Here is a 13010-nt window from a genome sequence, read left to right as displayed (position 1 = left end):
GCCCTCGCCGGCCACGGGGCTCGAACCCAGGACCTTCTTGCTGTGAGGCGACAGCGCTAACCACTACACCACCGTGCCCAATGTTCATTATTATTATTATTATTATTATTATTATTATTATTATTATTATTAAAGTATTGAATTAAACACTACAGGGAAATGAGAATGTCTGTCTAAATGTCACTTCTACTGCAACATTATTCAATTAATGTGAATAATTTATTACACTACATGAAAAATGCAAATAAAAGTATCAAAAATAACAGAAAAAAATCTGAAGCGTTAAAAAAACGAAAACACATGACGTAAGGGTCGGGCGGGATGACGTGGCCGGCGGCGCGCATGCGTACTACATGAGTCCTGCCTGAACCCGGAAGTGCGTGAACACAAACATCTGTCGAATGAATAAACAAACGCTATAAAACAAATGCAATACAGTGATGATGTACAACAACATTACGAGGCTAAATAAAACCAAACCCTCACATTACTGCGGTAAATACTGTCCGAGCCGGGGTGTGTGTGTGTGTGTGTGCGGTCCAGTGTCGGGTTTCCTCAGTCCGGGTTTATTCACTTCAGAACTAATCAGCTATGAGTGAGTTTTTCTCTCTGGCGGACTGCGATGTGATCGGCTTCGATCTGGATCACACACTGTGCCGGTACCATCTGAAGGAGACCTGCATGGTGAGCACACACACACACACACCTGCTGCAGAATGGATGAGGTTACAGTCGGGTCAGAGCTACAAGCTTCATCATCATCATCATCATGGTGCTGGAATGCAGCAGTGCGGAGCTCTAACCCAGTCCTCTCTCTCTCTCTGTGTGTGTGTGTGTGTGTGTGTTGCTACATATTGAGGACCAGAATACATTTTTAATGAACAGTTTGGGCATTTTTGTGAAGTGAGGACATTTTTGTGTGAGCCTCAGCTCTCCAGAGTGCTGTTTGAGGGTGAAGACTCAGGGTTAGGGATCCGGCTGGAATGAACCTGAGTAAGGGGGGAGTGTGTTATGGGAGTGTGTTATGGGAGTGTATTATGGGAGTGTGTTATGGGAGTGTATTATGGGAATGTGTTATGTTAATGGGAGTCTCCACAAAGATAGAAGTACAAGAGTGTGTGTGCGTGTGTGCAGGCCAGTGTGCTGGGAAGTTCCGGCTCGTTGCAGTTCGAGGCTAATGATGCTTTGTAAGGGATAAATGTGAGAGATCTGCACTGTGATGTCATTTGAACATAAGTGTGACCTGTAGATAGATAGAGCAGTGCTCCACAGGGCTCTGACCGTCTGATGGTCCCTGATAATGATTGTCCCTGTGTCTGAAATCACTCACTCAGGCCCTGTCCACACGGCAACGGATTCAGGTGAATCCGATAAAATTTTTTATCGTTTCGGCCTGGCGTCCACACAGCGCCGGCGTTTTGGGTGCCCCAAAACGATATTTTTTGAGAACGGTTTCCAGAGTGGAAAAATCTGGCAACGACGCCGTTGCAAAGTCGTCTGGATGAGTAGAACGGATTTGTTCACGATGATGTCACAACCACATGACTAGAACAACGCGTAGTCATAGCCATCTTCTTGTTGTTGTTGTGTGTTTGTTCCTGTGAGTGCTTCACGCCGGGTAGAAGAAGGGGTTTATGCGCATGCGTCCTACTTCTTCTATTGTTCTGGTGTCTCCGATGGGACCGTCTTACAGCGCACATGGAGGTGTGGCATGTGTAGGGTTGCAAAATTCCGGGAATTTTCAAAGTTGGAAACTTTCCATGGGAATTAACAGGAATTATTGGGAATAAACTGGGAATTATCAAAAGTTGAAGGTTGGGAACATATAGTTGGTAGAAAAAAAATATTGTAGCATAATCTTGGCTAAAACTATCAGATTTGATGTGAGTACAGTTGAGTATAATTTGCTATTCCTCAATCACAGGGACATAGCACGCTACTTCCTGTAGAGCTATTGAGGCCACACCCCCTACATGCATTGTGCATTCCTCCATCACATGCACAATGATTTCTAGAATTCTGAACTACTAAAGCAACTTTTTTGAGCCCACAACACAGATACAGATTATTGAAGCATTTGAGCCAAAGGACTACATACAGTCAAGTACGTTTTGATGATGATGATGATGATATGAGGTAGATGATATTTGATCTATGGTGTTAAAGTTTAACTAGCAAAATCAAAATCTATTGCTTACTGGTAAACCAGATATGCTAAATGTAAGCTAGCTAGCACCATTTAATTAAAGAAGTTAGCTTATCATGGTGCTAGCTACCGCAAAATGTGATGCTGTTTCTTCTGCCTCCTGCTAGACGGTTTTATGTAACGACACAAGATTTCATCAATTTTAAATGTTTTGAAGACCTTTCCATTAGTTCAGCTTGCTATCTACATATTTGCATTTTTTGTTATCTTCTTTAACAGAAAAATGCAACATATGCCATCCAGTGTGTGGAAGCAAAATTCCCAAAATTCCCTAACTAAAGTTTCCATGGAAAGTTTCTGAAAATTTACCGGAAATATACCGGAAATTTTCCGCCCCTTTGCAACCCTAGGCATGTGTATTGCATCGTTTTCAGCAAGCGTTGCGTTGCCATATGTACCTGATATTTTACTGATCCGTTGCCCATGTGGACACGATATTTTTTAAAATAAAATCTCGTTGTCGTGTGGATGTAGCCTCATTCACTACTCCCTACTCACTATCTAGGGAATTCTATCCAGAGGATTATACAGTGAGCTCATTGGTAAAATGTAAAAACCCTTTCGGACACTACTCCACCGCACTGTTATTTACGCCATTATTGTCGCACAATTAAAAGGTTTTCAAAATAATAAATCCATATTATACTGAGCGCGTTTCCCACATTAATCAATACAGAGCACTTTGTGTCTGCTGCATCTTTCAGTTCTTTTAAATCAAGGCTGAATCCTTTCTTTCTTCTTCGCCGCTACCTTTTATTAAATGACATTTGAGGCTTTTGATTAATTCCTCGCTCTGCACTGGAACTTTTATTCTTGTATTTTTTATCTGTCTTATTCTATTTTAGCTTATTTTCTGTTCTCTTACTATTTTTAATTGTACTCGAATGTCTGTTTATAACGTGTTTCTTCCTCCGTCCGTTCACCCCAACACACTTTTTTTCTTTCAGCGCGACCGCAATGCATGATGGGATATATTGCTTGGTTAGTGACCATCGGTTGTACTGTACACTACTGTTCACAGTGCATTGTGGGATACTATGAGTGCACTATATAGGGTGTAATAATTCTCACTATACATTCGGACAGCACTGCAGAATGATGAACTCACTGCATAGTCCACTATAGAGTGAGTGACTCCGGACACGGCGCGTGTTCTCTTTGGCTTCTGTGATTATGATCCTTCAGTTCAGGAACGCATTGATGCAGAACATTCATGTCCGTGTACGGGTGGAAAATATTCATGTGATCCATTCGCCTAAGTCCAAACACACAGACCTCTCTGTAGATTTCTGAACTAAACAGAATAAAGGTACTCATGGGAACCATTAGACCCGTTAGATCCTGATAAGAGATTTAGTTGAACGGTTTCCCGTTATCTTGAATCCAAAGTTAAAAAATACATTCACCTCAAACACTAACGAAAGGAAAAATCAGCATGTGGTGCTCAGCATTCCACAACTGTAATATTAGACCATTAGACCAAAATTATACCATTATACGTTAGACCATGAGAACGTTAAGTCAATTCCAAGTAAAGTCAGTTTATTTATATCATGCTGTTCACAGTAAACATTGTTCCAAAGCAGCTTTACAGAAAAATAAAGACTTCAAACATATGAACAAACAGTTTTATTCTTAATAAATTTATTTATCCGTATTCAAACCACTAGAACCATTAGAACTCCAGTCTGGTGCTAATGTCCACTTAATATTCATATGTAAGAGCTGCTTCCTGATTGGTCAAAAGTAAATACTGAGAGTACACACCAAGCATTTAACCACACCCTTTGTGTGTGTGTGTGTGTGTGTGTGTGTGTGTGTGTGTGTGTGTGTGTGTGTGTGTTGGCAGCTAATATATGAGAGTTTTGCTCGATATCTGGTGGAGCATAAAGGCTACCATAAAGATCTGCTGAATGTGCCTCCAGATGCCTGGGACTTCTGGTGAGTTGTTTTTTTTTTTTGTGTGTGTGTGTGTGTGTGTGTGTGTGTGTGTGTGTGTGTGTGTGTGTGTTACTATATTGTTATTATGCAGTTCATCTCAAGGTAAAGTGTTATAAACTGTTTAACGTCAGAACATTTGGGTTTATATTTTGTGGTCTTTTTGTATGAGATGAACACACTCACAGATGATACACACAGTGTGTGTGTGTGTGTGTGTGTGTGTGTGTGTGTGTGTGTGTGTTTAGTTTTAAAGGCCTGGTGGTGGATTTAGAGGAGGGAAACCTGATCAAACTCGCCGAGGATGGAACAGTGTTACGGTAAAATGAGAACATTGTGTTTATTTTGCAGTGTTTAGGGAACACTTTATTTAAAGAACAGACATTAGGGTCTTGATCTTTATTTAATAAAGCAGAAATTGGACATTTTAAACAGCTTATTCACTCTGAATTTATTGACTTTCTTTATACACGAATCTCTTCGTTCATAAATGGGGATCAGTTGTGTGAAAATGACTAATAAAGGCATTATTAGTTGTGTTTTGCTATAAAAACTACATGACCTTTCTATATAAACTAAATAAGTTAATTATCTGACTTCACCTGTTATCCCTGATGATCAACCCTGAGGTGATGATGGTGAGGAAAAACTCCTTCAGACGACACGAGGAAGAAACCTCGAGAGGAACCAGACTCTAAACAGAACCCGTCCCCATCTGGGTGATAACAGACAGTGTGATTATAATAACTCATTTCTATAACTGTGTCCTATAGAGTCACAAAGTACAACTGTGGAACCAGGAAATGCATTATAGTTTAACAGGAAGCCTATTTTGTTGAAGTTATAAACTGTTCATTGATGGAGACTTGAGTGTAAAAGTGTTCATGACACCTGCAGTCCTAAAGTTATCATGTGGATTGTCGTCCTGAACCATCAGAGCAGAACTGTAAGAGTCCAGAGCGTCTTCTAAGTGTGACTTTAGTCTGTCCATATGGACGCCGTCCTCCACAGGAGCGATGTGATCAGACTCCAGCCAGAAGTAGGGCATCAGGATGGATCAGGCAGGTCTGAGGAGCAGGAGAGGTTCAGCATCTTACTGGTGTCTCAGGACTGACATGCAACGAGAGAGAGAGAGAGACAGGTTGTTGGGTTTGCCCAGTGTCACCTAATGGTTAAGAACAGTGTACATTTTGTGCTGAGTGAAAGCAGGGACTTTGGTGTCCATACATCCCAGTTTACCAAACACTCTGTCTGAGGATCCTCCAGATCTCCTCCTTTACCTCATAAACACCATTAACACAAGGCTTGACTAAACAGATCTGTTTTCAGCCAAGACTTAAACACTGGGTTTAAGTCTCACTCTTTTTTTAAAAGCACTTGAACCTTTCTGCACCCACAAATAAACCACCAAACTGTACGTTATCTTTTTTCTGCAGTGATATAATTAATGGTACACCTTTTGTACATAATCAGGCCTTAGGTACTGCTGACAAACCTGTGAAGCTTTTACTCTTAAAGCTTAAAATTCAGCTTCCCAGGTAAAAGATAGACTACAGTTTGGTCCTGAGTGCGAAAGTGGGGTTCAGTTTTTCTGTCGCTATCGGGGAGCCCCGGGTGTACACGGAGCTGTACATGCTGTCCACGAGTGGGCCGAAGCGCTTGGTGTGTACGCGGCCGCCCTTCACATTGCACTACCGTACTGATGCAGGTAAGGACACACCTCATTTCCCCCGCAGTCCCTCAGGCAGTGCGCCATGAACACGTTTTTAGACTCACTGTTGTGTTTGCAGAAGCTGTAGGAATTCTCTGGTACAGCATTAATACAGCAATAACAGCTGAGCTGATGTGACTGTTTGTGTGACTTCAGGGCGACTCACGGAACACAGAACCTCACCACAGAGGAGATCGTAAAGTACTACGGCCCAAAAAAAGAATGGAAACATTTCAACAACCTCAACACCACATTCACACGATCTGGTACCCACACACACACACACACAGGAAGTTAGTTAATTGTTAGTGTTTGCATTAGCATTAGCACTAGCAGTACACGTCCCATTTCAGTGAAGTGGTGCGTTTTAAGTGGCAGTCGTGTGAGTTACACTGTTCTGCTTGTCGTCATTACAGTAAGTTTGAGTTGGAGTCACAGTTCGCTGATAGTGATGCAACACAGTAACCATGATGGCATAAAACTTATTTGAATTTCTACATGTGTCATATTTCTGCAGCTAAATACTATTTTTATGATAACTACTTTGACCTTCCGGGAGCTCTGCTCTGTGCTCGGGTGGTGGACATGATGAACAAGGTAAGGACAAGGACATGCGTGGCACATTTCTGTCATTGGTTTATTCTGAATTGGTTTATTCGACACATACACTTCTTTTTTCTCAACAGAAAGGAAAGGAAGTTACACCAGACTTTTGGAAAGACATGGTGGCTGCCATCGATCACAACTACAATACATCTGCTTTCAGAGGTATGCAGATAATTTCATCTCACTTACGTTTAGTTTAAGAAGGAAAAATTAGGATTTCTTTCTAGGCTGAAAAGTTCAGGAGATGTTTGTTATCACTGCCTCAGCTGTGAAACAGGACAGACAGAGGAATCTTGAGGAAGAACACTCACACGCACATGACTCTGTAACTTTTATTTTTGCTTGATCACATTGATGTACATAACGTGAGACACCTTGTGCATTATTAATCTCGCTAATAAATGCATACAGTTTTTATTTCAATAAATTTTATACATGTATAATTTGGTGTTCTGGAAATTTCATATAAAAATCAAGTTTTGTAGACACAAGCAATCATATTCTAAGACCTTTAAAAGCAACTACAGAGCATCATGTTCCTGTATGATTCAGCACTAAGTGAATTCAGTGTTTTTTTTTCTTGAAATAAAAATGGATTACATCTTTTCTTTCACATGGACAGACATTTGGTTGACAAAAAACATTTATTACTAAATATTGAAACACTCTGAAGTTCACTTTTTAAAGAAAACCAAAAGTTTACTTTAAAAAATTGAGGTTTTATTTATTTGGCATGTTGATCACGTTGAGGCAATCAAGAATCCAGAGAAAGAACAGTGAACATTATCGTCAGCATAGATGCCATTGGACTGGTCATCTGGAACCTGGACATAGACGCTATCACCCACATGCAGCATGAGTACAGTACTACCTGACATCTGATCCAGAAAACCCTTGTTATACTCATCGTAGGAGAACACCACTGGCTCATTGTTTTTGTAAAGTGCAACCAGGGCATTAGCCCCATTGACATGCATGTGGAAAACAAAGTAATAAAATCCTGGAACCTGACAAGTAAACACCCCAGTGCTAGGATCATAGTGGTTCTCTCCATTGTACACAATCTGGTTGAATACGACTGGTGTTCCTGCGCTAGGGTAAGCTCTAGTCAAAAGAGCAGTAAAGGCTGACATGGGTTGCTTTATCAGCTCGTGACTGACAGGGATCACCTCGGATTTGATGGGCATGGCCTTCTCGTTATAATAAACAATTTCACCTGGTGGACCAGGTGGGCCAGGGGGTCCAGCTGGACCTGGGCGACCATCCTGACCTCTGGCACCAGGGATTCCTGGAGCACCCTGTGGGCCAGTATGCCCTTTGGTTACAAGTCCTGATGGGCCAGGGACTCCAGGGGGACCAGGATTACCTTTGGGTCCCATGGCTCCAGTTGGTCCTGGTGGTCCCATTGTTCCCCTTGCTCCAGGTTGGCCATTTTCACCCCTGCTACCAGTCATACCTTGTGGACCAGTATGGCCTTTCATGCCTGCTGGACCCATTGGTCCGGGGCTGCCTGGTGTCCCTGTGTAACCTCGCTCACCTTTGGGACCCTGATATCCTGTAGCACCAGGAGGACCTTGCGGACCTGATGCCCCTGGAATACCTGGCTTACCTGTAAAACCCTGTGGTCCCATATCTCCCTTTTGACCTTTTGCACCAGGTGCCCCAATAATACCAGCATCACCTTTAGGTCCCTGTGGACCTGTCTCACCTGTAAATCCCCTAGCACCCTGTGGACCTGATGGACCCACAGACCCAGGAGCACCTGGCTGACCTCTAAAACCAACTGGACCTTGCTCTCCCTTCTGTCCTGGTGCACCTGTAATACCAGGCACACCTCTGCTTCCTGGAATTCCAGGTGCTCCAGATTTGCCAACACCTGGAAGACCAGGAGCTCCAGGTTGTCCAGCTGATCCCTGAAAACCTTTCTGTCCCATTGGTCCAGGCAATCCTGGAGCACCGTTTTGACCTGGTTTACCTGGTGCACCGATGCCTGGAGCTCCTGTCTGTCCTTTTGGGCCTTGTGCACCCATGGGTCCTGGAGCCCCATCTCTACCTGGCATACCTGGTTTTCCAGGTTCCCCAGCATATCCAGTTGCACCAGGCTTTCCAACTCCTGGTTCACCACGCTGACCTGGAGGACCCACTGGACCCCTTGGGCCAGGTCCACCAGGATGTCCTTGCACACCGTGACCTGGTTCACCTTTATGTCCAGGTAGGCCAGGAATACCTGGAAGTCCTCTTGCACCAGGTTCTCCTTTAGGCCCCACTGCCCCAGGTAGGCCATGAGGTCCTGGCTTTCCAGGAGCAGAGAAACCAGCAGGACCTGGGCTGCCAGGGGTTCCCGGAGGTCCTCTTGCTCCCTGAGGTCCTACAGATCCAGGGTGTCCTCTTTCTCCAGGCATTCCATTATCGCCTGGTTTTCCTGGTGCACCTGGGCTTCCAGGCTTTCCAGGTGCAGAATATCCTGCTGGTCCAGCTGGCCCAGGAGGTCCTCTTGGTCCTGGGTGACCCATCATACTCACTCCTGGGGTACCAGGGGGACCAGGTGGACCTGGGGGGCCAGGTTCCCCTGGGATTCCTGGGGCACCTGAAAGTTCTAGAAAAAAAGTAAATTATGATTAGAAAAGATGATAGGACACCAGGACATCTTACATATTTCACATGCTGTATGTCTCATAAATAACAGAATCTGAATATTTTAAATGAATCAGATTCACCTCATGAAGATTCTTTATGCTGTCTATTTGAGCGTTAGCACTGGTAACAATATCATCACACCTCAGTGATTGTAGTGATCGATCTTATAACCTCACTTGCTTTTTAATTAGGAGCTTTGCTGGTAGTGTGAGCTCAGGGAATTGAACCTCTGTATGTCCGCATATGAACTGCTAATAAATAAAGAAGAATGGTTTCATTACAGAGTCAGGAATGGTCTGATATGATAATGTGACGTATGTAAATGAGCTAAATTTATGATATAATCGGAGGTTTATTTATTCAGTAGATGACCACGTGCTGTTTATTTTATATCTCATGGGGTTTCAGACATGGGATGAGAGTCAGATGATCATGCTTCTCTCACTTCTCTCTGGACACAGTTAAGCTTCTCAGCTCCTGTGGTGAAGCAGCTCGATTTATAGACGTGTTTGGAGTGTGTTTGCTAACATCCTGTATCGCTAAACTCTAAATTACACCTTACACACTTGTACACAGAAAGACACACTGGTGTTTAGATCACCTCTTTTATTGGATCTGAACCTCATGGGAATCCGTGTGTGTGTGTGATGGAGTTTTTCAGATTTGTTGAAAATTTTCACGCAAACATTTCATTTTTGGCGTTCCTGTATAATTTCTCCTGACCACCCCTTAATTTAAGACAGTTTTCCAGAGTAAACGGTGCAGGGCTTACAGGTATTGTTTGTGTGGACTCTGTTCTGGGATAATTTCACACTGGGTGTGTGTTGTGCGGTGTGTAAATGAGTAGAGTTAGATGCTCAGTAAGGATTTAACATTTGGAGCACATATCAGTATTCAGAGCTGAGTCATAACGACAGCCTTCAGTGCTCTTCAGAAGTTACGTGAGATTGGTGCACAGCGGCAGAGTTTGTCTAAGCCAGAGGGGTGTGTGTGTGTGTGTGTGTGTGTGTGTGTGTGTGTGTGTGTGTGTGTCAGTCAGTTACAGTCGATTCTGTCCTTCAACTTCAGTGCGGGTTTCTCATTTGATTTTGGCTCGAGTGAGGAGCAGTGTTACGGCCAGTGCCACTGTCTGAACAGTTTGATAGAACCACAATATTTTAGGCTGTAATTTATGTTTTGGCTGTAAATACACACACACACACACACACACACACACACACACCATGGAATTCAAGGACAACATTAGATGCATAAATATGACTCCATCCATCCATCCATCCATCCATCCATCCATCCATCCATCTTCCCTTGAAAGCCCCCCCCCCCCCCCCCCCCCCCACACACACACACACACACACACACAGAGGACATCAGAGGGAGGTGCATCTTCGTCATTTGTTTTTGTGGATAAAATGAAAATAGTGAATTAAATGTGTGATAAAATCTCCTACAAACCCGCCTAACTGTCAGAGCACAATATAAACATCAGGTGCTGTTCTCTGTGCTGCTGAATAATGAAAGTGGGACGGTATTTTGTTAAATTAACCCAGAGATTAATGTGAGAAATTACAGCTCGCTCTGTTCATGCAGTGATACACTGGTAATATACAAGACTGCTGTTAGATTTAGTTCAACAATCACCATCTTCCCATTCATATACCATCATATTAGATTTTATTTTTCATTTTTAAATCGTCTCTCGCCTTTATGTTCCATGGTATTGCATTTAACAGCAAAGAAAACACACAATACTTCATTCCTCAGGCCGCATTATCTATCCCTGATTTTTTCCCCAGGTTTAAAGTTGAGCGCTTGTTTTTACAGGTGTTGGTCTGGATGCTTGTTAAAAACTCTCTTATAACATACTTCAGAAAAATCTGGCAACCTCAGAGGTGTGAACTAGCCTACACACAGGTGATTTTAATAATCTCAATGTGGAGCTCAGAAAACACACTGAAGCTGCTGCACAAGCCGACTCTGAATACCAGGAACTTTCCCTACAGAGATGTTGATGGAGCTTGTTGGCTTAAGCGAGGCGTATCACCCCGAGCGCGTGTTGCACGGGCTGCCCGTCACCTTGAGTGTGTTGTGCTGTGGTTTTGTGTGTGAAGTGTGTGTTTAGAGTGTGACTGCTCCAGATCCAGAAAAAGCTCAACTCCATGATTTACACAAACATCTGAAGGCTGCAGGTCCTTTTCTAAATGAGTTTATCGCAGTTTGAACATTTACAGATACTTCAGCAAAAGTGGAGTGTAAAAGATACACCTGTTTATCTACACACACACACACACACACACACACACACACACACACACACACACACACATGTATATCCTTGACAAACACTGCAGCAAAGTTGACAATTAGCATTAAAAGATCACATTAGAGATCACCCCCTGGTTGTGTCAGTAAGCCACGCCCCCTGTGAGTCTCACGGTGTGTGTTATGGAGCTCTGAGACCTTCGGCTTCATGTGTTTCATCAGCTGCTGATTTCAGTTCTCCCTTAACCTGAGCGATAAAGAAACTAACTACCGTCCACGCACCTGAATGCAGTTAAAACACACTTCTACTTCCACACGCTGTTTCCAGAATTATACACTGATAGAATGTTGGAGTATCAACTGCTTCATTTCACACTCACTATAATCACACTATCACTTTTAGATACTGTGTGTGTGTGTGTGTGTGTACACACTCACCCTGGCCTTTGACAGGATATGACTTGTGTTTTTTGATGTAGTAGCGATCAGGTGTGGCTCCCACAAACACTGCCAGCAGGAGGAGAACACACACCGTGTGCAGCTCCATGTCTCTCACTCTGCACCTGATTAACACACACACACACACAACACACACACACACACACACACACACACACACGCATGAGCATTAGTGTTCACATTAGCATAATCAGGCGCTGAACACACAGTCCCAGTGATCCTGGTTTCTCAGTCCCTAGTTTGAGTGTGTACTTCAGCTCTAATCCCAAATATTCTTTTCTTCTTCCCTACTTTCTAGTGTCCCTAATTCTCAGGTGTTCAGGTTTTGACCTTTCCCTGTGGCACACTCGCTGCAGAGGGTCATGCACTAATTTCGAGATGAGCTGCCTCTCAGAGTGGTGATGATGGCCTCAGCATGCACTGATATCTCGCACAACATTTTATCACACGATTATAAAAGATACCAAGGAACATTTCCACTCATCTAAATCTGGCCAGAAGAACACAGGGGTCCTGAGGAACAGACTTTATCCCTGTGCCCTAGCCAGGCTCCCTTCTCCTGACGCGAGCACAGCGACATTCCCAACATGCAAGTGAGGTTCAGGTCAAATACAGCAGTGTTTCGTGCAGTCGCTTCACAGCTAACCCTAATACATGCACAAACTCTGTGTGTGTGTGTGTGTGTGTGTACTCACCCTCAAACTTGACACTCAGTACCTCACGTCCAGCTCGTGTGTGTGTGTGTGAGAGTATTAGAGTGTGTGTGCATGTGTTGATGTGATTTAGGGGTCTTTATACTCTTCAGCATCTCTGACTCCGCCTCTTCCTCCCCCTGTGATGTCACACATAATGAAGGGTGTAGCGTCAGTGATGAGGGCGAGAACAGGATGGTGTGGTGTTTCCCCCTGCCTCAGACCTGTACTTATCCTCTCCCTCACCGTAACCACGGAAACACTATCATTACACCGAGAAAGGGAAATTCAGGATAAAAACACATCGTGGCTATTTCTGTCTTTATTCACTGTGCTCGCGTCAAACAGCCAGCTTTCCAAATCTGTTTTTTTTTCATCCAAGACTAATATCTGTTTTTCGATTTGATATCTATCAGGGGTTTATTTTTCACACAGATAAGTCCAATAAAATGTGTTTTTATATCAACAGATCATATAAAATTGTATATACAGGCTTCTT

The 13010-nt window shown here is 43.3% G+C and overlaps 2 protein-coding genes across 2 annotated transcripts in view; one reads left to right on the top strand and one right to left on the bottom strand.

Annotated features, from left to right (window-relative positions):
• The first annotated feature begins 375 nt into the window (after nucleotides 1–375).
• The window catches only part of nt5dc1 (5'-nucleotidase domain containing 1), a 68410-nt gene continuing 55775 nt past the window's right edge, over nucleotides 376–13010 (top strand). Inside the window, exons 1-6 of the mRNA XM_060913492.1 lie at nucleotides 376–684; nucleotides 4056–4147; nucleotides 4393–4464; nucleotides 6012–6121; nucleotides 6373–6452; nucleotides 6542–6623. Of these exons, the coding sequence (XP_060769475.1) occupies nucleotides 592–684; nucleotides 4056–4147; nucleotides 4393–4464; nucleotides 6012–6121; nucleotides 6373–6452; nucleotides 6542–6623 (529 nt within the window). The 5' untranslated portion in view covers nucleotides 376–591. The remainder of the gene's footprint in view (nucleotides 685–4055; nucleotides 4148–4392; nucleotides 4465–6011; nucleotides 6122–6372; nucleotides 6453–6541; nucleotides 6624–13010) is intronic.
• col10a1b (collagen, type X, alpha 1b) lies at nucleotides 6780–12599 on the bottom strand. The gene is made up of 3 exons (XM_060913485.1): nucleotides 12515–12599; nucleotides 11799–11923; nucleotides 6780–9057 (listed from the first exon to the last, which is right to left on the bottom strand). Exons 2-3 carry the CDS (start codon nucleotides 11905–11907, stop codon nucleotides 7202–7204), a joined length of 1965 nt encoding a protein of 654 aa, XP_060769468.1. The 5' UTR covers nucleotides 11908–11923; nucleotides 12515–12599; the 3' UTR covers nucleotides 6780–7201.

Source organism: Neoarius graeffei, chromosome 2, assembly GCF_027579695.1.
Source record: "Neoarius graeffei isolate fNeoGra1 chromosome 2, fNeoGra1.pri, whole genome shotgun sequence".
Classification (NCBI taxonomy): domain Eukaryota; kingdom Metazoa; phylum Chordata; class Actinopteri; order Siluriformes; family Ariidae; genus Neoarius; species Neoarius graeffei.
The sequence above is the reverse complement of the archived record's forward strand: the minus strand, read 5'-3'. Positions and strand labels throughout refer to the sequence as shown.